Source organism: Pinus tabuliformis, chromosome Q (assembly GCF_031772625.1).
Source record: "Pinus tabuliformis cultivar Carrire ecotype Pingquan chromosome Q, CPIR1, whole genome shotgun sequence".
NCBI lineage: Eukaryota > Viridiplantae > Streptophyta > Pinopsida > Pinales > Pinaceae > Pinus > Pinus tabuliformis.
The window spans coordinates 1,333,432,851-1,333,459,206 of record NC_142296.1 but is presented as its reverse complement, the minus strand read 5'-3'; the positions used below and the strand labels follow the sequence as shown (position 1 = coordinate 1,333,459,206).

At 42.7% G+C, this 26,356-nt stretch overlaps 1 protein-coding gene across 2 annotated transcripts in view; it reads right to left on the bottom strand.

Annotated features, from left to right (window-relative positions):
• Positions 1-26,356, bottom strand: part of LOC149224767 (uncharacterized) — a 170,439-nt gene that overhangs the window by 38,594 nt on the left and 105,489 nt on the right. For both annotated transcript variants that reach the window (XM_089386249.1, XM_089386250.1), the window contains one exon: positions 16,835-16,935. In XM_089386249.1, the coding sequence (XP_089242375.1) occupies positions 16,835-16,935 (101 nt within the window). The remainder of the gene's footprint in view (positions 1-16,834; positions 16,936-26,356) is intronic.

Sequence of the window (26,356 nt, the reverse complement as noted above, 5' to 3'; positions counted from 1 at the left end):
CACTGCTATACTGCTACCAACTTTGCATTTGCACTGCAACTCCCTCTCATCTGTTGTTGAAAAGCATCCAAAACACTGAATCAATTGTGTTCAGTATGATGCATCTGTCTCTTGAGCATCTGAATGCTACAAGCTACTGCATTGTCCACCAAGGAATCTACACTGCTGCCAACTCTGCACTAAGCCACCTGCTATGTTGTCAACAATGCGTTGCACTCCTATGCACTTGACTGCTACTAGTTTGCAACTGCCACTCCGGAATATGACTGCATCACTGACACTAATCCATCCTGCTACTAAATACTGTGGGCCCCCTAGCAAGGTACTAATCCATGAGGAGAACACCTCAAGGATCTTGCCCAATCTCTGCAATTCTGGACTACAACTCCATGTCGCCCCACCTCACTCATGGAGGTAAGGCTGCCATCATAGTGAAGTCTTCCACCAACCTAGAAGACAACTTGTCTATCTCGAGTGACGTTGCCGCCTGGTCCTGCTTGTCATTCTTTCTGAAAGGACACTGTGTGCTGTAGTGACTAAGCTCACCACATCTGAAGCACTTGACCTTGGACAGGCCCTTCTTCCTCTTCTTCTACTCCCCCTACTCCTGACTGGGACCCTTCGATGCAAGGGCCACATTCTCCTCTTCCTTCTCACTCTTCACCGCGTTGTTGTTGCTACCGCTGATGGTGCTCTTTACTAGAGCTCGCCTCAACTCCTCCTACTGCAGATCGGCCCACATTCTGTCCCAACCACGCAAAGTGTCTCTACCCAATATGCTTTGGACAAACACTTGTCAGTCCTCTGAGACACTGTTTAGTGCCAATCATACAAGCTCTGTAGGTTGAGTCGTCTCCCAAACAATTGCTAGTTGATTTCTGACCTCCTGAATTCGAGTGAGGAAGAGATTTGCAGAGATTTATGCCTTCACCCTTCTGCATCCTGATGGTTCTCAACTTCTCCTGGAGAAACATCTTCCATTGCTCGGAAGAACTCTGATATAGCATGGAGAGAGCTACCCACATTTCCCTGGCAGTATTCTTGCCATAAATATGTGAGACTATATGATCTCGGACTCCATCCAAAATCATTCGCTTTGCCTTCGCCATTTCCTTCCTATACTCCTTCAACTGATCTACATTGTCCACTTAAGCTTTCAGGCCATATTCATCTAGAAGGAAGGACATCCTAGCCTTCCAGATGACATAGTTGGAGGCTCCCTCTAACCTCTATCCTGATCTTTGAGCCCAGATGTGTCATCTCTGACACTGCGGGCTTTGACTCTCAAAAGAAGGGGTGCTAGTAATAGAACTGGAGGGTACACTACTATATGGCTATAAAGAAAGAATGGGATCCTGCCCCAGCCTCCTTTTAGACCCCCCCGCTATTGGGGTCAAAAACTCCTTGTTTCCCTCTGCTTGGTTGTTGCTCTGCTATTTGCACTCCTTGCTAGAGTGAGAAAAACTGTTCACGGCTACTGCCAATTTGCAATTGGAAAATCAAACTTCTAAAACTCGAATTCCCTTGAGAGAAATTTTCCCTCATGTGTGCTTTTCTCTTCCACCCGATGCTGATTTTGCTACTACAAAACCCTCTGCATCCAACCAGAAATATGCTCAGCGAAAATCTGAGTTGTTGTTGCTCCCTTTGACTTCTAGAATCACAAATCTAGGCAAATCGACTTTCCTACCAACATGCAATTGAAAATCGAACTCTTGCCCAAACGATTCGAACTGCCAATGTGGGTACTACGCAACCTCTGATAATTTCGGCCTATTGCTCCCTCTAAACAATGAAATTCTCCCCTTTGCTTATGAGCTTCTCGACTGATCACTCACGCTCTGATACCATGTGAAAATTCTGGCACTACGTAATTATTTTGTAGGTCATAAAATTTCGCTATGAAATTTTATTGCAGTGACTAGAAAATATTCTTCTAACTGTAAATTAGTTAATAGTTTGTTCACCCATACAAACAACAAATAATTCACTACTGCAAACATCACAAATAATCTGCGGAAGAAAATAGCGCTGAAAACTGAGAAAATCTAGCACACACATATAAAAATATGACCGTGATTTTGGAATAAATGTCCCCAATAAAACCCAACTTGGGAAAACCGATGCAGTAGCTAAGGGTTTTTATTATTATGCAGCAGTGAAATTCTTAGTACAATCTAGATGCACAAACTGGCAATCCACTACAAAAGAAACTGACCACAAAAATTAGTGAGACAATTTCTGTCTCTCCTAGCACTGATCCAACTCCAATCTGGCTCTGAATGGGCTCCACGAAATCCCTGTGTTAGTCTCTATGTCAAATTTGTGCAGGCACTGGAACGCTTTGCCTGGAACTGCAACTAATCAAGTTGTCCAATCCAACCTCTGAGAATGACTTGCTGGCATCTTTTTGAAATCTTCCCGGCCTCCAGCAACTGAATCGACCCTTTTTCTGGCCAAATCGAACTCTACCTCTGAAGCTTCTGCACTGCCTCACTAAGGAAACTCAACCCTCCTATAGCTAACTCTTCGGATCTAGAAAAACTTTTCTCAGGACTAACTATCCCTACTCCTCACTATCTCTACTTCCTTCTCTGGCTTTCCGGTAATAGCTACTGCTCTCTAGAAATCGATCTGCCAAGGAAATCGATCTGCTCAAGTGTCTATAATGTGTATTCTCCAAGTGCCCATTGACTTCTTATAATCCTCTGTTGGAGTACCAACGGCCAAGATTAAAATTTCGTTAAGGGCCAAGAAGATATGGGAGTTGATCCATGTGAGTTTCTAGAGAATTCTCACCTTGACTTAATTAATTCTGATTAATTAACTAGTTTTCCTAAGTTTAAACTTAGGAAACATTAAAAAATAGGTTAATAATCTAATTAAGTCATTTCTAGTTATAATTTCCATAAACGAATTATGGGTTTTGGAGATCTCATATATTGCAGCCTCTCCACCAAGTTTCGTGGCTAGAACACATCTGATGCTACAAAAACTAACATTTTATGAGTGTGTGCTAGTATTTCTCAATTTCCAACGCTATTATTTTCCGTAGTTGTATTTGTGAAGATTGCAGTGTGATTTATTCAATATTTTCCATATCAAATAAATTGTTAAATTAATTAACAATTAGGAGATTTTATTCCAATTGCTGCAATAGGATTTTAGACTTGAAATTTTCACATGGTATTAGAGAGTGATTGATCAGACAGGGAAGCTCAGAAGCGAAAGCAAAAATTCACTATTCAGAAGGAGCAGCGGGACGAATTTCCAGACGTTGCGCAGAGCCCAAGCCAGGCATATCGAATCACTGGGCAAATCGATTTTGTTGGAATTTCTAAGTCTAACTGTTAGAAATCCTTCATGTACTTTCTGATTTATTTCTGTCTACTTGTTCTATTTAATTAACAAGTTATTTACCATGTAAATACTGAAAACAAATACAAGTAGATGCTCAACACATTACAGATCATCAACTGAAGGAAAAACAAGCACACAAGTGACACCGTTGTTTTTGGACCAATGTCCCCAGAAAAACCCAATGTTGGAAAACCGGTGTAGCTATCTGAGGGTTTTATTATTAAGCAGTTTCAGAATACAATCTGGGTGCCAAACCGGCTCACCCAACAAAGAATGATCTCGGCAATAGTATCTCTCAGTCGGAGACAGATATTCCAACTAAAACCCCAGATGAACAATCCCACAGCTCTCAACTCCAATCTGCCCCACGAAATCTCCAGTGTCTGCCTCTAGGGACTACGTCAGCCTCTCTAGCCCAGCGTCACCCCAACTCGCCCTGCGTCAGCCTTTAGAGCCTCTGCGTCACCCATGCTGGCTCTCTTTGGCACTGCGCAGCTCCTGGCTACCTCTGCGTGGGCCCTAACTGGCTCTGCATGGCCTCTAGCTGGCTCTGCGTCCCTCTCTCCCGGCTTCTGCGCTGATGCTTCTGGTACCCTCTCTACCTCTCTGCTTCTATATTCACTACCCCTCGGCTGCAACTCTGATCACTCCTTTGATTTCCTCAGCAAGCCCTACCCCAGAAAATCAAATTCTTGACCAACTCGGTGTGTTTTCCAAGTGACCCTCAAGCCTCCTCTTATACTTTTCTCGTTGACAATTCAACAACCGAGATTAAGTCCCTAATCAACGGCTAAGATTAACTCTGGCTTGATCCATGACTTTTGGACCCTTCTAACACAATTTTATATTAATTCACATTAATATTTTATTTTCCCTAAGTTTAGACTTAGTGACTCCATTAAAAATATTAATTATTTTAATATCTCCCAAATTGCTTAGAATCTGCCCAAACCATTTCTGGGTATTGGAGATCTCATGTGCTTTAGCCTCTCCGCCAATTTTCGTGGCTAGAGCATATACGATGCTACCCCAAATCAACAGATTTTTCAATGCAGGTTGGCAGAAAAATTCGGCTTGCCAGATTCAATAATTCGAACAGACAGAGTGAGCAGCAGCTCAGATTTTCGCTGAGCAGATTCCTTGTCTTGGCACAAAGGGTTTTGCAGCAATTTGCTAGAGCAGAATTCATATCGAGTGGAAGAAAAAAGAACACATAGGAAAAATTCTCTCAGGGGACTTCGAGTTTTAGAGGTATGATTTTTCTTGTACCAGATAGGCAGTAATAGTAGGCAGATTTTCTCACTCCAGAAGGGAGTGCGAATAGCAGTGCTAGCAGTCGAGCAAGGAAGAGAGGGAGCTTCCAGGGTTATTTTCTCCAATTTTGAGTTTCTGGATTTTGTAACTCTGCAAGGATGACCATACGAGATTGACAGAGGAGGTCGTGTGAGTTAGCCAAAATGAAGATTTGGGCAGCAGTTCGACTTCCAGTCGCTGGAAACAAGTGTCGAAGGAAGTGCGATTTGTCCAGTGCGAATTGCAAAGAAAAGAAGTATCCCAACCAAGGACTAGGCCCCAAAGGAAATAGTGGGACACCAGATCCAAGTGGAGGAGAAGTATGAGACTCCAGTGTGCCAGATGGGCAGAGTCTAACGTAGTTGCAACTAGGAGATCAGTCAAATTAGTTCTAGATTGTTGCTACAGGACCATCACCCTTGCTACAGGGGCCCACAAATCATAGTAGCAGGTTTAGTGTCAACAAGTGAATCCAGTCATTCAGATGACGGTTGCATAGCTGCGTGCAATCAGTACACATGAGACAGTTGCAGAGCTAGATGCAATGACACATGCAGTGTGAATTACCCAGTTGCAGTATGCAAGTGCAGTTCAGCCAAGAGATTCCTAGTGCAGAACTTCGCAGTCCAATTTCCAGTATAGGAGGACAATGAGAGTTGTCGGGAGGGAGCAGAGAGATTTCCCATTGGGAGATCAAGACTCAGAGGGAGTCTAGCTTCAAAGGGAGCAGCCCTACGGAAGCAAGTGCTTCAGGATCTGGGAAGATCAGACTCAACAGTGCAGAAGCATCAGCAGAGCAGTAGCAGCAGTAGTATGAGTAGATCATATTTTTCCATGTTTGCAGCTATGCCTCCAGAAGAGAGGTGAGGCGATATGGAGTTGTAGTCTCAGAGTTGCAGAGATTGGGCAGGTCCATTGAGGAGTCCTCCTCATGGACCATTACCTGGCAATGGGGGCCCACAGTATTCAGCAACAGAATAGATCAGTGTCATTGATGCAATCAGATTCCCGAGTGACAGTTGCAAACTAGTAGCAGTCAAGTGCTAAGAAGCGCAGTGCAATGTTGACAACAGAGCAAGCGGCTGAGTAGCAGAGTCAGCGGCAGCACAAATTCTTCAGTGGACAGTGCAGTAGCTAGTAACAGTCAGGACTCAAGAGACAGATGCAATAGACACAAATGATTCAGTATTTAGGATGCTTCTCAGTTGCAACAGCAACAGATGAGAGGGAGTTGTAGTGCAATGCAGAGTTGGAAGCAGTATCGCAGTGTCAGCAACAACACATATGCAGCATTAGAGTTGTGTAGTGGTTGGTGGGCAGTGGCCAGACACCTGCAGCGTGACAGAGGGGTGACACAGAGACAAGGTGTTGTAGCAGCGGTGGTGTAGCACTACAACACCTTCCTCGCTAAGAGGGAGTTTATTTTTTGTAGCATATAAGGTGTTCAAGTCTCAAAACTTTGTGGAGAGGCTAAAACACATGAGCTCTCCATAACCCAGAAATCGTTTATGGAAATTCCACCTAGAAGTGTCTCAATTAGATTATTAGCCTATTTTTTAATATTTCCTAAGTTTAAACTTAGGAAATCTGGTTAATTAATCAAAATTAATTGAGATAAGGTGTGAATCATCTAGAAACTCACACGAATCGATTGGGAAATAATTTGGGCCCTTGATTAAGTTTTAATCTTGGTCGTTGGAGGTCCAACAGAAGATTATAAGAAGTCGTCGATGGGTAGATAGAGAACACACTAGTGGAGACACAGAGATCAATTTCCTTGGGCAGTTCGATTTTCCAGAGGAAGCAGCAGGAAGAGTTCGGTCTAGAAGTGTTAAATTTGGACAACTAGGTCCAAACTCCATGTTCTGATGCTCAGATTAAGAGGCTAATATTTTTGTTGGATTCCTCTTTCTGAGAGGTGTAAAATCCATATAAAAATAGTCTTAATCCGATGAGCAGAACTTATATTTTGAATTTATTATTCTTAATAAATTATATGTGCAAAGGTCAGCCAGTTTTGTAATGTAGGCTCACATGCCCAACAGATGTGTCACACACCCTCATAGATGGATATATATATATATATACAGGAAAAGTTGGAGAGAATTTGATCACAACACAACTCACATCTTCCTCTCTCATCCTTAAAAGTACGAGCTACCTGGAGGACGAATTTCAGCCACACGTGGGAAGGACGAAGAGGACATTTCTGCTGCTAGGGTTTCTGCTGCTAGGGTTTCGCAGAAGTTTGACCAGCGTTGACTTTGGTCAACGCTTGGTCCAAACAAGCTGAAAACTTGTGGGAGGTTCGATTTTTGAAGGCCATACTACCTGGCACAAAAATCGAGGTCAAAGGGTTGACCGTTTTGCTGCTGCGTTGACTTTTAGCTTGCTGCCCCTGCGTTGACTTTTCAGGACAGCGTTGACTTTTGTAGAACTGACTTGGGTTGACTCATCTACTGGTTGGAGGGTTGTTGTGACACATGCTGGGTTGGCTGACCAAAGGAGACTTTGCTGGTTGAAGCATCCTGTTGACCGCCGAAACAAACACATACATTTTTCTTGTTTCTGATTTGTCTTCTGTAAGATCTGCTTATATGTTCTATCTGCATTTTGCTTATCTACTTGTATGATTGTTGTGAGAAAAGTGAAATTGCTCTTAGCATAGAACATCTACAAAACTTTACATGGTATCAGAGCTGAGGTGAAGACAAACTCTATCTATAGCAATCCTCATCGAAGGAATGGATTCCTCTAAGCTTGAATTCAGGGAGAATGACACGCTGACTGGAAGTGATGACTTCCATGCCTGGAAGATGTTATTAGATCTCAAATTAGAAGATCATGATCTCCTAGATCATGTGACAGGGAAGATTCAAGAACCTCCATCAAATGCCTCTGCTGCTGTTAAACACAAATATAAGAAGGGAGAAATCAAAGCAAAACTGCTGATCAGGGAATCCATAAATAAGAGTCTGGTTGCCTACATATCTGAACTAGGCACATCCAAGGAGATGTATGACAAACTGATACTTATGTTCCGAGTAAACAATGTGAACCAAGTGCTATTCCTCAAGAACAAGTTGAAGAATATGAAGAAGGGCCGAGACGAGTCTATTCAAACCTTCTTTATGAAGTTGACCGAAACCAGGAACAATCTGCTAGCTATTGGGGAGACAATAGCTGATCGTGAGATGGTTCTCACCGCACTTGGAGGACTTCCATATGAATGGCAAGTATTCACAACTACCATTCTGAACAATAATACCATCCCTAACTTTGATGAGCTTATGTCTAGATGTATGCAAGAAGAAACAAGGATGAAGGAATTTGATAATGAAAGAAATGCTGCCTATGTTGCTCATTCCCGAAAGAAGAACTCTGGTGGTTCCAAGGACAAAGGAAGGACTAAGACTCAAAAGAAGAAGGGAAAATGTTTCACCTGCCATAGGACTGGACACTATGCTAGAGAATGCCCCTTCCAGAAGAATTCTCCCGATAGTGACGACAACAACAACAACCGAAGGAATGGGAATCAAAGAAATGACAAATCCAAAGGAAAGAGGAAGGCTCACTTTGAAGGAAACCATCCACCTTCTAAAAGGACCAGAAATACCAGGTATGAGGAGTCTAATGTTGTTGATAAAAGAAATGAGTATATTCTAATATCTGCTCTCTCAGCTGCATCTCCGCCCGACACTATGGATGTCTGGCTAATCGATAGTGGTGCCTCAAGACACATCATCGGATTCAAGCAAGCACTTTCTGACATGGTTGAAAGGGATACTAATCTAGAAATTACCCTTGGGGATAATGCCACTTATCCTGTGAAAGGGACCGGGACTGTGACCCTCCACTTGTCTCAAGGACAAGTCCTCCATCTACAAGATGTACTATATGTACCCAAATTGAAGAAGAACCTTGTGTCTGTATCTACCATGGAAGACAAAGGATTCAATGTAACTTTCTCTGATGGAAAGGTACTCATGTGGAAGAAGAGCTTCAAGGAAGCTATCTCAATTGGTTTTAGAGTTGGTACACTCTACCAGGTTGGAGGGAGTCCGTTGGGAGCTATGACTTGTGATACTATCCGTCAAACCGAACTATGGCACCGAAGATTTGGACACCTTCATTACAAGGCTCTTCCCGAAGCAAGGAAGGTGGTGACAAGGATGCCTGATTTTGGAAATAATCATAAAGGTGTATGTAAGGGCTATGCTGAAGGAAAACATACAAGGGGACCTTTCCCCTCAAGTGTCACAAAGACATCTGAGATATTGCAACTGGTCCATTCTGATCTTTCCGGTATGTTGCCTGTAACATCCCTGGGGGGATGTTCTTACTATATGACATTTACTGATGACTTCTCTCGCAAAACCTGGATATACTTCTTGAAGAAGAAGGATGAGGCTTTCATGTGGTTCCGTACCTTCAAAGCCTTGGTGGAAAATATGACCGGAAAGAAGATCAAGATTTTGAGGACTGACAATGGCACTGAATATGAGTCAAATGAGTTCAAAGACTTTTGCAGAGAAGCTGGCATTAAGAGGGAGACTACCACTGCATATACTCCTGAGCAGAATGGTGTTGCTGAACGCAAGAATAGGACTATTGTGGAAGCTGCCCGTGCCATGCTATGTGACCAGGGTCTTCCAAAGTTTCTGTGGGGAGAAGCTGCAAATACTGTTGTGTACATTCAAAACCGATGCCCTCATTCCGCTTTGGACTCCAAAACTCCCGAAGAGGTTTTCTCTGGTAAGAAACCTGATGTCTCACATTTTAGAATTTTTGGATGTCCTGTCTATTTTCATGTGCCGAAAGAAAAGAGAAGTAAGCTGGATGCTACTGGGAAGAAAGGAATGTTTGTGGGCTACAGTGAGACTTCTAAGGCATATAGAGTCTATGTACCTGGTCAAAGGGAAGTAGAGATAAGCCATGATGTCACTTTTGACGAAGATGCTTCCCTGAAGAAAGTAGTAGATCTTCCTAGATCTGAAGAAAACCATGAAGAAAGACCTGGAAATCTGGAAGAACCCCAGGATGAGACTATGCCTGATGTTGAAGAGCCAATGGACCCTATTGATCCTTCCCCTTCTCTAGGAAAAAGGCCATCATGGCTCAGGGACACCCTCGAAGATGCTGAGGGTCATGCTGCCCCAAGGGGAACATTCCGAGAAAGCAAGAAGCCGTGTAGATACCAAGGGTATCTAGCTGCCATGAGTACTATCATACAATCTGAACCTGGATCTTTTGAAGAAGCCATCAAGCATCAAGTCTGGAAGGATGCTATGCATGAAGAATATGAGGCTATTATGAAGAATGATGTCTGGGATGTGGTCCCGAGACCGAAGGACAAATCTGTTGTCACCGCTAAATGGCTCTACAAGATTAAACATGGATCTGATGGGAGTGCTGAAAAGTTTAAGGCAAGATTTGTTGCCCGTGGCTTCTCTCAAAAGGAAGGAATTGACTATGACGATATATTTGCACCTGTGGCTCGATATACCACCATCCGATCCATCATAGCCCTTGCTGCTACGCAAGGATGGAGTCTTCATCAGATGGATGTCAAGACTGCTTTTCTGCATGGTGCAATAAAGGAAGAGGTGTATGTAGAACAACCTTTGGGATTTGAAGTTCAAGATCGAGACACTTATGTCTGCAGGTTGAAGAAAGCCCTCTATGGGTTAAAGCAAGCACCCAGAGCTTGGTATGAGAGGATGGACAGTTACTTGATGAAGCTGGGCTTCACTCGAAGCAATGCTGATCCAAACCTTTACTTTAAGGTTGAGGAAGGAAAGCCTCTCATTCTAGTGCTGTATGTGGACGACCTCTTCCTGACAGGTGATGACCCTCTCATTCATCAATGTAAGAGGGAGCTTGCTGCTGAGTTCGAGATGAAAGACCTAGGACTGATGCACTATTTCCTAGGCCTGGAGGTCTGGCAGAGACCTGGAGAGATTTTCCTTTCTCAAGGAAAGTATATTGTGAAGCTTCTGGAAAGATTTGGGATGGTGGACTGTAAGTCCGTGTCGACACCAATGGAACTCAACTTTAAGAAGTTGAGTGGCAGCGCTGCAGGGCCTATCTTGGCCAATCCTACTGAGTATCGTCAACTCATAGGAGCTTTGATGTTCTTAGTGAACACCCGTCCGGACATATGTTTTGCAATGAATACTTTGAGTCAACAGATGGTTGAGCCTCATCATTTTCACTGGGTTGGTGCCAAGAATCTTTTGAGATATCTTCGGGGCACGATAAACCATGGGCTGAGATACACTGCCGGGAGTGTGATACTCCAGGGATATACTGATGCCGATTGGGCTGGCAGTGTGGTGGATCGTAAGAGCACATCTGGATGCTGTTTCAATCTTGGTTCTGCTTCGATCTCATGGATGAGCAGGAAGCAGAAGTCGGTGGCTTTGAGCACTGCGGAGGCCGAATACATTGCTGCTAGTATGGCCTGTTGTGAAGCAGTTTGGTTGAGGAAGCTCTTTAGTGAGCTGTTCCAACATGTGCTAGATACCACTGTAATACTCTGTGATAATCAGAGTGGGATTCGTATGACTGAGAATCCTGTGTTCCACGACCGATCCAAGCATATTGATATCAGGTACCACTTTATCCGGGATATGGTACAGCGAGGCGTCGTAAGGCTCGATCATATAGGAACTGATGAGCAGGTCGCGGATATTCTCACTAAGCCCCTTCCTAACCTTCCGTGAGAGTCTTGGTGTCGTGGAAAGACCCTATGATGTGGGTCCTGTTGGACGATGAGCTCTGGGAGCTCTGGGGGGCTTTGGGGATAGCTTCTCGGAGCTATAAGCACTCATAATGCTTCTGCCCCACCCTTGTGATTATTGAGCTGGTTCGCCACTCATTTAATCTGTGCCCCGTATGCATCCTACCCATTGAGTTCAGGGCTCATGGGAAGTACCTCTCATTTGGCCAATGAGGTGTGGAAAAGCTAGAGACTATTAGCAAAGACTGATGGACGCATCAGAGATTGCCGTACTCTCTATCTAGGATGGCATGGTCCAACCACTTGATCTGGGATCAAGATTTGTGAGGTCTGGGACCTCTGGACTGATTATGTCAGTCGGGGAATGATGTCTTTGTGACTGACCCACTTCTGTTCTGAAATAAAGAAGCCAGCAAAGCAAGTTTCGGCGGGATGACTCACGATGTTAATTGCACTAATAGATGGAGTTCTCCCTAGTTGAGAGGGAGTGTTAAATTTGGACAACTAGGTCCAAACTCCATGTTCTGATGCTCAGATTAAGAGGCTAATATTTTTGTTGGATTCCTCTTTCTGAGAGGTGTAAAATCCATATAAAAATAGTCTTAATCCGATGAGCAGAACTTATATTTTGAATTTATTATTCTTAATAAATTATATGTGCAAAGGTCAGCCAGTTTTGTAATGTAGGCTCACATGCCCAACAGATGTGTCACACACCCTCATAGATGGATATATATATATACAGGAAAAGTTGGAGAGAATTTGATCACAACACAACTCACATCTTCCTCTCTCATCCTTAAAAGTGCGAGCTACCTGGAGGACGAATTTCAGCCACACGTGGGAAGGACGAAGAGGACATTTCTGCTGCTAGGGTTTCTGCTGCTAGGGTTTCGCAGAAGTTTGACCAGCGTTGACTTTGGTCAACGCTTGGTCCAAACAAGCTGAAAACTTGTGGGAGGTTCGATTTTTGAAGGCCATACTACCTGGCACAAAAATCGAGGTCAAAGGGTTGACCGTTTTGCTGCTGCGTTGACTTTTAGCTTGCTGCCCCTGCGTTGACTTTTCAGGACAGCGTTGACTTCTGTAGAACTGACTTGGGTTGACTCATCTACTGGTTGGAGGGTTGTTGTGACACATGCTGGGCTGGCTGACCAAAGGAGACTTTGCTGGTTGAAGCATCCTGTTGACCGCCGAAACAAACACATACATTTTTCTTGTTTCTGATTTGTCTTCTGTAAGATCTGCTTGTATGTTCTATCTGCATTTTGCTTATCTACTTGTATGATTGCTGTGAGAAAAGTGAAATTGCTCTTAGCATAGAACATCTACAAAACTTTACAAGAAGGAAGCAGAGATAGAGAGGGGCAGGGACAACGAAGTCAGAGGAAGATTTCCAGATCAGGTGAGTGCATTTCCAGAGAGGCCAAAATTTCTCCAAAAAGCTGCAAAGAGGCATCGCAAAAGCTTCTGAGGGTAGTTTGATTTGTTGAAGGAGGAAGACAGTTTTAGTTCCAGAGGGCCGAAGAAGCATTTTCCCAGTCAATAGCAGGCAGGACAGCTTGATTTTCAGTTGTTTCGAGCAGAGCGAGTGCAAGCAGCGCGAGTGTGGGCAGCGTGCGTATAGGCAACGGGAGTGCGGCAATGTGAGTGCAAGCAGCGTGAGTGTAGGTCGGACGGCTTGATTTTCAGTGGTAGTCAAGTGTCAGAATTGCTCAAAGTGAGGGTAATTAACCTCAAGATATTTTCGCTAGTATTTTCTTTGCAGGATAGCTAGTATTCGACATCCAGATTGTACTCGGATAAATTCGTTGCTGTGTAATAATATAAAACGCTCAGCTACTGCACCGATTTTCCAAGTTGGGTTTTTCCGAGGACATTTGTCCAAAAATAATTGCGTAACATTTTATGGGTGTGCTAGCATTTCTCAATTTCCAGCGCTATTATTTTCGAAAATTTTAATTGTGAAGGTTGCAGTGTGATTTATTCGATATTTTCCATAGCAAATAAATTGTTACATTGATTAACAATTAGAAGAATTTATTCCAGTTGTTGCAATAGGATTTCAGACTTGAAATTTTCACATATAAACCCCCTAAAAACGCTAATCAATTGGTGATTCCAGAGTCAAATCTAATCGAAAAATTAGACCTCTAGAACACAAAAAAAAAAATATGACATAACTAATTTACAATTAAACATTGGCGACTATACATTTATATCACATTCATTGTTCAATCCTTATGGAACAATCGAGGTGACATAATTCTGGGTTCACCCTGGGTGGAATCACTAGGGTCGTTCATTTTAAATACGAAAAAAACATTTCTAACATTTTCCTACAAAAAGGAAAAAAATAACACTACAAGATGTTACATTGAACCCAGATTTAGTGACACCAGAAGATGTAAAACAGATCTTAAAAGTAATTCTTCAAGAAAACCATAAGGCAATGCAAAATATGCAGAAGGAAGTTGAAAAGATTATCGCAGACAAAAACTAAGAGGTTACTCACCTCAAGGACCACAAAGAGAAATTACTAACATAAATTAAGAAACTTAAAATGATAAGAAATCATTGAAAAACAAACTAGAAGAACTTATTATGAAAGAAGCATTGAAGTCTTCAGACATGATAGTCCAAGTTGAAGAAAAATGAATGAATATTGATCCATTCAATACTATAACTCAAGATGATGACAAACCAATTGAAGTAAAAACATATTTAGATGTTGTATCTCAAACGACAAAGATTTCAAGTGAAGATCTAGGGATTTACCAAGTGACTTTCGTACCTAAAGGGAATCAGATACTTCAAATAACTCAAGAAATTGACACAAACAAGTTAAAGGGAAATCAAATCACAATAACTTCTTATATACACCTAAATCACAAGAGTAGACATCTCAATCAATTTGCGTACTTGTATCACTCAGAACAGAAACAACAAACTTTTGTTCCGAAGAATAATGATATCAATTTCTCAGCACAATCCAATCTACTTGAATGGTTCATGAGGCACAATACTTGCTAAGGTTTTGCAAATGGTGTAGCAAGCTAAGTGGGCTTGATTGTGGGGAAAAACTCCACAGTTAAGTGCGCTTGAACCAGAGGCGATCTGGGATGGGTGACCTCCCGGGAAGTCCTGGTTACCAGGTGCAAGCCCCGGAAGTGATGATTGATGCTATGTGATTCATTTCACTAGTTTCAATCCCACTTCTTCACCCCTATGAGCATCACCCGATGCAATGAGTGCTAAGTGGACTATTCAAAAATCATGAGAAATTAGACAGTTACGACTACCTCTCAAGGAAATGGTCATAGTTGAATGACTTTCTTAACGCAATTAAAAATGATATCTAATATAATGCACTGCGAAAGACCCTCAATTCTTAATACATAAGAGTGAAGGGAGCTCTACTTGAATGGTTCATGAGGCACAATACTTGCTACGGTTTTGCAAATGGGGTAGCAAGCTAAGTGGGCTTGATTGTGGGGAAAAACTCCATAGTTAAGCGCGCTTGAGCCAGAGGTGATCTGGGATGGGTGACCTCCCGGGAAGTCCTGGTTACCGGGTGCAAACCCCAAAAGTGATGATTGACGCTATGTGATTCATTTCACTAGTTTCAATCCCACTTCTTCACCCCTGTGAGCATCACCCGATGCAATGAGTGCTAAGTGGACTATTCAAAAATCATAAGAAATTAGACAGTTACGACTACTCTCATGGAAATGGTCATAGTTGAATGACTTTCTTAACGCAGTTGAATCCCAAAATAATATCTAATATAATGCACTGCGAAAGACCCTCAATACAATCCAATCTGACGATAATAATTTATCCCAGCTATCAAGTAATTGCAAAGTTCCACAGAAGATTGATTTAGGATGCTGAGATCCCTTCTTAGTTCAACAACTGTATTTATCACTCAAAGGATCCTGTCATCTTGTATCAATGAAGATGACAACTCCAAGAATTCGTAAAAGATGCGAACATATTCCAAAGACAAGAAATAGATGAGATGTCTTTTGTCAACAATAAGCTTTGAGGACAAAGATTTTTGAAGAGGAAAGCAATGTTATAAATATAATGTATATAAAAATAATATAAATAATAATCATAATAATAGTTAATTAAATAATAGTTAGTTAATAAAGAGGCATGTTTCTAAGGACATGACCATTCATGAAGGGGCGTAACAATCATATCACATATCAATTCTCTTATACATTATTCAATATAAATATTCTTATCCTTAGTGTATGTCTTTATTTTCCAATTATTTTGGATTTCTTAACCAGTGAACGAATTCTATTCGTTACAGTGGTATCCGAGAGAAATTTGTTATCCTCCCAACCTGGGTTCAATTCCCGCATGTGCCATGTTGAACTAATAATGAATATATCCTTGTATTGGCTTTCAAGGCTTTGAGCCTTGTTGTATGAGAGTCTCTCGAGGACCAAAACATGTATATCCCTCATATGGAATATAAAGATATTTCTTCAAGGAGAAAAAAATATCAATGCACATAAAATAAATAAATACATGAACTAGATAGTGCAATATGGCTTACTATATTATTAAAACAAAACCAGCATTTGGCCATGATAGTTGTTAACTAAGTCAAAAGATTGACTACATTCTACAGTTAAAATGATTCTCAGTGCTTTTTAAATCTAGATGTTAAAGAATTAAAACTCGTAACCAGATCCATCTGGGCATGTCTGGGATCTGTGCTTCTGTGCATCCAATACAGATCCGTTTCAAGATTAAAATGTCCGATTGTCAACTCAGGGTCACCAACAGATCATCCTCCAGAAACCTCAATTTATAGAAATAGATTAAAAAACACATAAAAACACAAGTATGGGGCCCTAATACCCTAGCAGCTTTTTTGTCTACAATTCAAACCCCACACCCAATTCGAAAACACACCAATTTGAGTTTCCCATAGCTGTCTGCAAATTCTGACTTTGAGGCTGATTCCTGATGAGATGCTAAGCTAATTTTATATCTGTGCAATGTTTACATAATATGTATCATACCTGGACTCTTATCGCTACTATTAATGGAAACCCTCATTCTGGTTGTAATTTCAAAGTTATGAATGGTTTTGATTCTTGATATCCAGTTTTCATGAAATCAGGCAGATCCATATTCAGATCCAGGTAACTTTGTTTAAATTAACCTTTCATAATATAAGTAAAAAAATTAGACAAAAACTAATTTAGATTTCAAAATACATATCATACATTTGATAATTGAAAAAAAAACACACATAACTTGGAACACGTACTGAACAAATTCCTATTTAATGATCTAGATTAGTTGTCGGTCAGCAATATATAAAGATAGAAAATAAAGTCCAATAGCTCACAATGGGAATCTAAGTACCACGTTCCAATGTTCTAACTTCTAAAAGTTAGAAAACAATAATACCTTGTAATGTCATCTTCCGCTTCAGTAACTGACAAGTAGCTTGTGGACTTTCAGTTTCTCCATATTGCCACTTCAAGATATCACTCACCAAGATGGGAGGTCTGTCAATATATTAAAAAGAATTATTTTGCTATCCGATTGAACAAAGACCCACCAACAAAATAATGGAAATATTTCAGTTCACATAAACAACACATTAAATCAAAGGTGTTTCACGAGATCCTGTGAAGATGTTTTTGATGATACTTATTTGAATGTGCATCCAAATACTTTAGATAAAGTAAACGTAATGGAAAAAAATTTAAGCTCTACAAACATATGCTACAGTAGTTGATTACAATCAAGCATTACCGCGTAACTTCATCGCTCATCGTGTAACAAAATCGATTTTCTCATGCATCGACCTAATCGAAGCTCATCGTGTAACTTCATCAAAGCCCATCTGAGTCAAACTGAGTAGCCCACCCAGCCTACCTATCTAGCCAGCCAGAAGAGGTTCTTAGTCTCCACCAGTTTCAATAGCACCCCCATGTCTACCATGTTTGTTTGGTTGGGACAGATTTCAAAATCTTTCTCATTTGGCTTTGTCACAACCTCATTCTTTTTATGGGTTCGGGGTACGTGATATTGTCGTGACGTGTGAAATCTCAATCCAACCTTGATAGATAATATGAAGAAGCAGGGAGGGCCGCAGGTCGACTACTTGTGGGTGGGACCATGAGTCTAGTTTGCTGCACGGCGCTCCAGGGAAGGGAGGGAAACCCATCCATGAGGCAGGCAGAAGGGTACGGCCCCATAAAAGCCATAGGGGTTGGGTGCACGGGAAAGGCAGGCGGAGGTTCTTTTTTTGGGGTCGTCCCCTTTTTCTGCCTTTGCCTCAAGGAGGTTCTTTTCCTCCCCTTTTTCTGCCTTTTCCTCAACAGGGGCTTGGTTGGTTGGTAAAGCTAGGGTGTTGTTATTCTCCCCCCAAGAGACATGTGCACCCCTCCTGGGAAAGCACAGAAGCAGGCTTTGTGCAAGTGCTGGGTGACTTTGGCAGAATAGACAACTGCCAATTGCAGACACTTTAGCTGAAGAACAGCTGCCTTGAGTTGTGAGATATATCAGCTTCAATATTATTCTATATAGTACGGTGCTGCTTGCACAAGTTGACCCCAAGCATTCATTATATATATATATATATATATATATATATATATATATACATGCAAATATGAGCATTACAGTCCATTCAAAATAAGTATTTAGATCTCTTTAAGCCAGCACACTTTCCAGGCCAACAGAAAAAAGTGCGAGATAAAACTACAAGCAGATGTAAGATCTTTATCAGATGTACCACAATTCCAAAGAAATTCATGACAGGTATTAATTCTAGTTAACCTCATATGGAGAAAGACGGGTCAATCTAATTGAATATGCTTCAGTGATATAGTGCACAGAAAGAAATTCTAGCTTTTATGTTATGAAATGATGAAACTTAGATTATCTTTGATGTAAAGTATCCATGGTGCCTTCAAAGTTCAACAAGGTGGTGAAATTGAAGGCATGATATCGGTTATTCTGAATTATTTAAGGACAAAGAAAAAGAGATCTGAATCCTTTCCCATCAATCAGCAATAAATAATAAATATCAATGCTACAAGCCATGAAAAGAAGGTCGATAAGCTCAAACTAAGACGACTGTGCTGGGAAAGAAGGTCAAGAAAGAAAAGGGAATAAGGTATCATTTATACCAATAACAAACAGGGAAAGTCGTTTATACAGAGACCTGTGACAATACAACATACAAGTACGAAATTTTAAAAGCGTAATTCAGAGAGATATCACTTTTGTCAATCCTGTTCAGCACAAATTAACAGTGGCAAAGGACTGAAGAAAAATGGTGGACTGAGAAAGACTAATATGTTCCAGTGAGCAAATAAGATATGAAGGTCTGCTCATGCTTTTTGGACTATCAAAGCTTGAGATTCTTGGTTATCAGAACTGGCAATTATTGGCTATCTGAATTTGAGATGAGCATTTTACATGATTATCAAGTAGAACCTGTGTTCCACAATTTCCAAGTGGGATTTTTCCAGTATTTCTAATCCTATTAATGTATGTCACTGATCCTCTATCTCCCCTGTATTGTGAAACTAACACTATATTTTTTCCCTCTTACCCCAGTAAAGGATGGTTCACGGTAATCTCATGAGCCAATGACTTAGAAGCAGAGCAACTAACAATGATTGTAATCCCCAAAAATAGTTCAGCCTGTTCCAATCTCAAACATGATCCATGGGCAAGATTTGCCATGATTTAGGGTTTTCAAAGGAAGAACTTTCATGAACTATGATAAACATCATTTCTGTGCATTATTAATCATTCAATTATGGCATATTTTAGATCTATATTTTCTAATTATACTGCAGAAAAATGCTTGTAGTAAGGCACATGGTTGTTAGGCAGTACATGAAAATCTAGGGTGAGTTTAGTCAAGATTTATTCTCTAGATATGGTTGTAGCTTTTAACCAATTGAAAACAACCATATCAGAGGTTTATTCCCTATCCTGTTAATTTATTATTCAGCCCTAGATCTTTTCATGAGGTGGGACAAGAATCATTGAAAAACAATTGGGATTCAAACTTATCATACCTATTAACTTTTATATTTTGTGTATTGATTGTTAGATTATTTGGGGGGATAACCACAGATTAGGTAACATCATGCATTGGGAGAGGACATTTTCAACTTCGACCTCTCAAGAATTCTTCAGAATGTATGTTTTGACATTTCATTCTATTAATTGTTTGTGGCCATTGTAAGTATGGTTATGACTGACTTGATCATATTACTTGCAATTTCTTAGCAAGCCAACCGTTCCTCTTATTTGAGCCACCATGCATATCCTTGTGCCTTATTCACTTTCTACTCATCCACGTAGGAGCTCCTCCAACAGTAAAGATGTTCTTCCTTAAATATGTTGAAATTAAAATCATTACCTTTCCATAATGTAATGTTCCTAAACAGGAATGTAAGTGATAGCAAACAATCCAGGAATCAGAAAAACGAAATATACACTAAGCACCCATGGAAACACTGGAAATAGAGAACTGTTGGGCCATTTTATTACTTCTTCAGGGGCAAATACAATAGTAAAATAGAATGGTGCACTTGGGCTTGTCTCAATGAACAAACATCACAAAACCCTGGTGAGAAAATGCTGAACTGAAGGCTGCTACAACTGCTGCACCAAACTGAATTGCGTTGCCCCAAAAAACTACTCTGTCAGGGTTGGAATCACTGCTTCCCGTGCTCAGAAAATTATGAGATTTCAGCTCCTTGCTCCTTGGCCTAAACCCAGAAAAACCCACGAAGGAATTGGCCAAATGTTGAACTCGGAATTTTGGCCCAAATTCCCCTTAGCTCCTCTAGTTGCTGGCTCAGTTGGGACCCTGTTTGACCCCTTAGATCTGCCAAGAAAATTCTATAAATTTAGGAGTGTGATCCTTGCCCAAAACCCATAAAAACCCAGAAAGGGTTTCCCTTGGTTCCAACCTTCAAAAATTGACCCTTCACAGCTTGGCCCTCCTCCAATTTCGAATTATGTTGTTGTGACTGATCCTGTCAATCTCTGCTCTCCCAACTCCAGCAATCCTCTTCAAATGACCCTCCAAGTGATCTCCTACTTCTCCCGGCCAACTCCAGCTCTACAATTCCTTCCTCCAACTCCCACATGACCCTAGTGATGGCTCTCTGCACAAGCCCATGTAATTGTCAACCGGACTACTAGGATGTTGGCTCTGCTGGCTCCAAACTCGCAAGAAAGGTTGGCCCTTTGCTTCTCTCCCAATCCTCTAACTCTCCCAGCAAATGCTTGATCACTGATAGCTCCAAACTCCCCTTGCGTATTCTCTAGCTAGCCAGAAATACGCACTCCCTGTTGTGGCTGAATGGTAGTGTTGTAACACACTCCCGGAACTCCTGAAATACTTATGGAACTGCCTCTCTAGGGTGGGCATGGATGGTCCCCTGAAGTAGAGGTTGAATCTCTCGCTTGAGAGATTCGTGGCTAAACAGCCGGTTGACTCAGCTAAACAGCAGAGCGAACAATCAAGTAATTTTGATTGCAAGGTGTAAGAATGAATCCAAAATGAGAGTTTCTCCCTCCTTATAACTCCTTGGGCCTCCCTAGCCTCATGTGGGCCCCTCCATCCACCTATTCGACTTTCCCTCCAAGCTATTCGAATGGGCCAATTCGAACTCCCATGTGGGTGGCCCCCACATTCCACTAGCAACCAAATAAAGTCGAATTGCCTCCTAAGTCCCTAAGTCGAAAATTATGGGTTCTCTTCCTTAGCCAAAATTGTGCAAAATTGTGTAGCAGCACCCTATTACAAATGTGTTTGAGAAGGGACATGACAATCCTCCCCTCCCAAATGTTGCTTGCCCTCAAGCAACCTCATAGCTGGGTGCTCCAAAATGTGCTCACCCTCCCAGGTGGCATCCTCATCCAGCAAGCTCTTCCAATGCACCAAAAATCGCTTGTCCTCAAGCAATGCCTAAGCAAGCAACCTCTCTAACTATTGCTCCCCACTGTCACTGCAAAATGTGCCAAGGTCCCAAATGTGCCACTGGATCGTGCTTGACCTCTGCACTATCCTGATATGGAAGAATCCTTCAATACTAGGATCACAGGCAATCCTGTCCAACATGAAGCTCCCCTCGCTCCAATCACTATCCTGCCCAGTGAAAGTACCAGAAGTCCTCTGCTCCATCAGTGAATTGCTAAAGCCCAATGGAAGATCTGTATGATCTCCCCCTGCAGTAGTTGGTGCAACCCTAAAGGTTATTGAGCTATGAAGAGTTGTGATGGCCCAGTTCCCTGCTAGTCCCAGAGTGGTGCCACCATGCAGACGTTGTACTACTATGACTATGTCATACTCCCCATTGTGCGCAGTCAGTATCCTCCTCTCCTAGAACTCGATGGTCGAATACTGAAAGAGGTAATACACATCCTACCTGGCATCTTCATGGCACCTAAGCCTACCCATCCAAATCTAACTCTGAACCTATGCAGCAACAAAGAATGTTTGCCTCCCCATATGACGAAACCCTCTATGAACCCCCATGTGTCATCCCAAGAGCGAACTATATCACTCTCTGCCATGACTCCACTCATCACGAGTGATCTATCGACCAACTAAATCCTTGCATCCCATAGCCAAACTTATTGCGGCATAGCCCTATCAACCGATGGAATCCCTCTGGCCCTCGTCTCTAGTCCCTGCATGTGATCTCTATATAGGCTCCATATATCGTGGGCTAATTTGATGCGTGTTAATCTGTCCTATGTCGGCCACTGTGCAGTACCGATGATCATTGGAAGCCATGTGTGCCAAAGAGCTACCCCCTGAATGCAACCAAAAGATGGGTATCCGATACTCGTAATCGACTCAGGGTATGTGGATCCCTCCTGTCCCTACCAACCATCTCCCCTGGGTCTGCCATCTGCCCATCTCCCCTGGGTCTGCCATCTGCCCTCTCAATAATGTGCCAATATAAGGTCTTGCGCCTGGACACATATTGGGAAACTACCTTAGTTGTAACCGCTATCCTCTGCTCATGTTCGGTCCCGACATGCCCTGAGAAAAAAGTGACACATGTCTCCCTCAGGACTAGATTCCCTAGATATAGGCTCGGTGATGAACGATATGCTACCCCTGCAGATGATCACCTCATCCCCCAACCTATGGTTGTCAACTAATGCACGAACCCAACGCTACTGCAGAAAAGTCTCCCCCATAGTGCGCTGAGTCTCACCCAAATATCTTGGGTGAACTCCTCGTCCCCCGTGGCTCATGCCGAGAGTACAGAAAGTTGACAGCAAAATCGACTACGCCCGTGAGGGATGTAGAAGAGGGTCAGGCGTGTGAGTCCCCGCGGATACCATCAAGTATCGCTCATTTGTGTCCCCGTTGATCCTGGGTGAACTACGCCCAAAGGTATGCCCGGTGTTTTCGTCCAAGGGTCTCCCTAGAGGCAACACTCCATGACCTCGTTGTGCAACACTATACACCCCTGCATGCCATCGATCATCCTAGTACTCCTAGACATGCCACTGTACACCATGGCCTACCCTTATACACCGCTGGATACCCTTGGCTACGGTTATGCCATCCTGTACTGGCCTGGGTCCTGCATGTGTCATTGTACCTGTCACTCCCCGCATGTACTCAATGCGATGTGAGGCACTCCCACTCCACAGCGCAGTCCAACATACTATGACACACCAGCTTGCATCTCCATGCTCCTCTGTAGGCCCCTGCTCCTCACTCCATAGCCCTGCACACCACTGGATGTTATGGCCTAACGTTGGGTCTGTATGCATCACACTGCATCCCTTTACATAACATTGGACGTTATGACATAACTCTGTGTAGTCCTGTGTACCACTGCCCACTATCATACCACCCTGTAACATACAATATCCTGCATGGGCCAAAGTATCGACCTCTCTGCTAGTACACCTTCCATGATGTGGGCTACATCCCCCCATCTGCTCTAAAAGACCTGAGCGGCCCAACTCCCCACATGCTAACGAAAATGGCACTACTGTGCCTATCCTCAATAGTCCCATATGCTAGTAAGAGAGCACTCTCTCCATACAATGCCCTATCTGATAGCCTGTCGATGCCACCTCCTCCTACCAGCTCCTGCCAGATTAAGCTAGTCACCCTTTGACTCCACGCACTGTCAATATGCCAAGACAACTCATGAAATCTGTCTGCTCGCCTATAAAACCATCCTGTCATTGGTGCTAACTGGGGCTCTGATGGAGATCTGAAAATGTGGGTGCGCTCAAGCGTCAAACTCATTCCGTAGCTACTACCATCACCTACCATCTCTATAACATGATGGAAAATCCCACCTAGATCCCAAAAATAGTCCTGCCCTCGAGTCCCTCTGGTAATCCATGGCCTTTGCTGTCATGTGGCCATGGATGTATCCAACCGCCTCACCTACTCCATCGAGTACCAGCTCAGCACCTCTTGCCATCCAATCCCAAAGGAGAGATCGAATGTGTAATCCTTTGTGGAAGGAACAAGCCCTCCAAGCTGATGTGGTATCATGCTCAGCTCAGTCCTGCTAACCTGTCCACCCCCTCGGGTACGTCTAGACAACTCAACCTCCCTCAATCCAACGCATAAGGGTGGGTTGATAACGCTATAGACCCTGCCAGTGGGCCTCTGAAGTGAACTATGTTGAAAACCCAATGCGTGACCTCTATGTTGCCCCTCATCAATGGCTAGCCCAAGGGATGGTTGCACATCCTCCTCCATCACGGGCTCGACATGAGCCTTCGACCGCTCCTCCATAGACAGCCAATATGCACGATATGCACCAATCAGCTGTAGGTGACTGTCATCTGGCAACTCCGTCATATATTTGGAGGCCTCTGTACCTATCCGCTCCTCAACAACAGTGGAGTTGTCTTCCAGCACCTCACCAACCTGTGGTGCATTGTTATCACCTGAGAACTCAATCACAACCCCGAATACCTCATCAATAAGTGTATGCTCAACTATATCTTTGCCAATGATGGCCCCTTCAACTACTCTTTCATCTTTTTTCTTAATACTTCTCATCATCCCTGCAAAATCCCACTGAATCTCCATTGGTTTGTGCATACCCCTTAGTTCACAAAATTCCCAAAAAGAGAGGGACGTCTAAATGCCATGACCCAATGATTGGTATGCCCTCCAGTTTTCCCCCAATAACTCCACATCAGTTGCAATCATGTCCGGCTTCCCAACTGAGGAATGAATCAACTTCTTCCCCACAATGATGATCATTTGTTGTATCCTCACCACCTCATTCCAAGTGACCGCCATGTTGTTTGATTCTAATCTTTCCCACAAGCTAAGCCAAGATTATGGCTTTGATACCACTATAATGTTCCTAAACAGGAATGTAAGTGATAGCAAACAATCCAACAATCAAAAAAACGAAATATACACTAATCATCCAGGGAAACACTGGAAATAGAGAACTGCTGAGCCATTTTATTATACTTTCAGGAGCAAATACAATAGTAAAATAGAATGTTGCGCCTGGGCTTGTCTCAATGGACGAGCATGATAAAACCCAGGTGAGAAAATGTTGAACTAAAGGCTGCTACAACTGCTGCACCAAACTAAACTGCGCTGCCCAGAAAACTGCTCTGTCTGCTGACTTTGAAAAGTTGGAATCACTGCTTCTCGTGCTCAGAAAATTATGAGATTTCAACTCCTTGCTCCTTGGCCTAAACCCAGAAAAATCCAGGTGAGAAAATGTTGAACTAAAGGCTGCTACAACTGCTGCACCAAACTGAACTGCGCTGCCCCAGAAAACTGCTCTGTCTGCTGACTTTGAAAAGTTGGAATCACTGCTTCTCGTGCTCAGAAAATTATGAGATTTCAACTCCTTGCTCCTTGGCCTAAACCCAGAAAAATCCATGAAGGAATTGGCCAAATGTTGACCTCGGAATTTTGTCCCAAATTCCCCTTAACTCCTCTAGTTACTGGCTGAGTTGGGACCCTTGTTTGAACCCTTAGATCTACTCAGAAAATTCTATAAATTTAGGAGTGTGATCCTTGTCAAAAACCCACAAAGGGTTTCCCTTGGTTCCAACCTTTAGAAATTGACCCTCCACAGCTTGGCCCTCCAATTTCGAATTCTGTTGCTATCACTGATCCTGTCAATCTCTGCTCTCCTCAAATGGCCCTCCAAGTGATCTCCTACTCCTCCCGGCCAACTCCAGCTTTACAATTCCTTCCTCCAACTCCCACATGAGCCTAGTGATGGCTCTTTACGCAGGACCAAATAACTGTAAACCGAACTGCTGGGATGCTAGCTCTACTGGCTCCAAACTCGCAAGAAAGTTTGGCCCTTTGCTTCTCTCCCAATCCTCGAACTCTCCCGACAAATGTTTGATCACTGGTAGCTCCAAACTCCCCTTGTGTATTCTCTAGCTAGCCAGAAATACACACTCCCTGTTGTGGTTGAATGGTAGTGTTGTAACACACTCCCGGAACTCCTGAAATACTTATGGAACTGCCTCTCTAGGGCGGGCACGGATGGTCCCTCGAAGTAGGGGTTTAATCTCACGCTTGAGAGATTCGTGGCTAAACATCGGATTGACTCAGCTAAATAGCAGAGCGAACAGTCAAGTAATTTTGATTGCAAGGTGTAAGAATGAATCCAAAATGAGAGCTACTCCCTCCTTATAACTCCTTGGGCCTCCCTAGCCTCATGTGGGCCCCTCCATCCACCTATTTGACTTTCCCTCCAAACTATTCAAATGGGCCAATTCAAACTCCCATGTGGGTGGCCCCCACATTCCACTAGCAACCAATTAAAGTCGAATTGCCTCCTAAGTCCCTAAGTCGAAAATTATGGGTTCTCTTCCTTACCCAAAATTGTGCAAAATTGTGTAGCAGCACCCTGCTACAAATGTGTTTGAGAAGGGATATGACACATAGTCTTAGTTTCCTGCTTC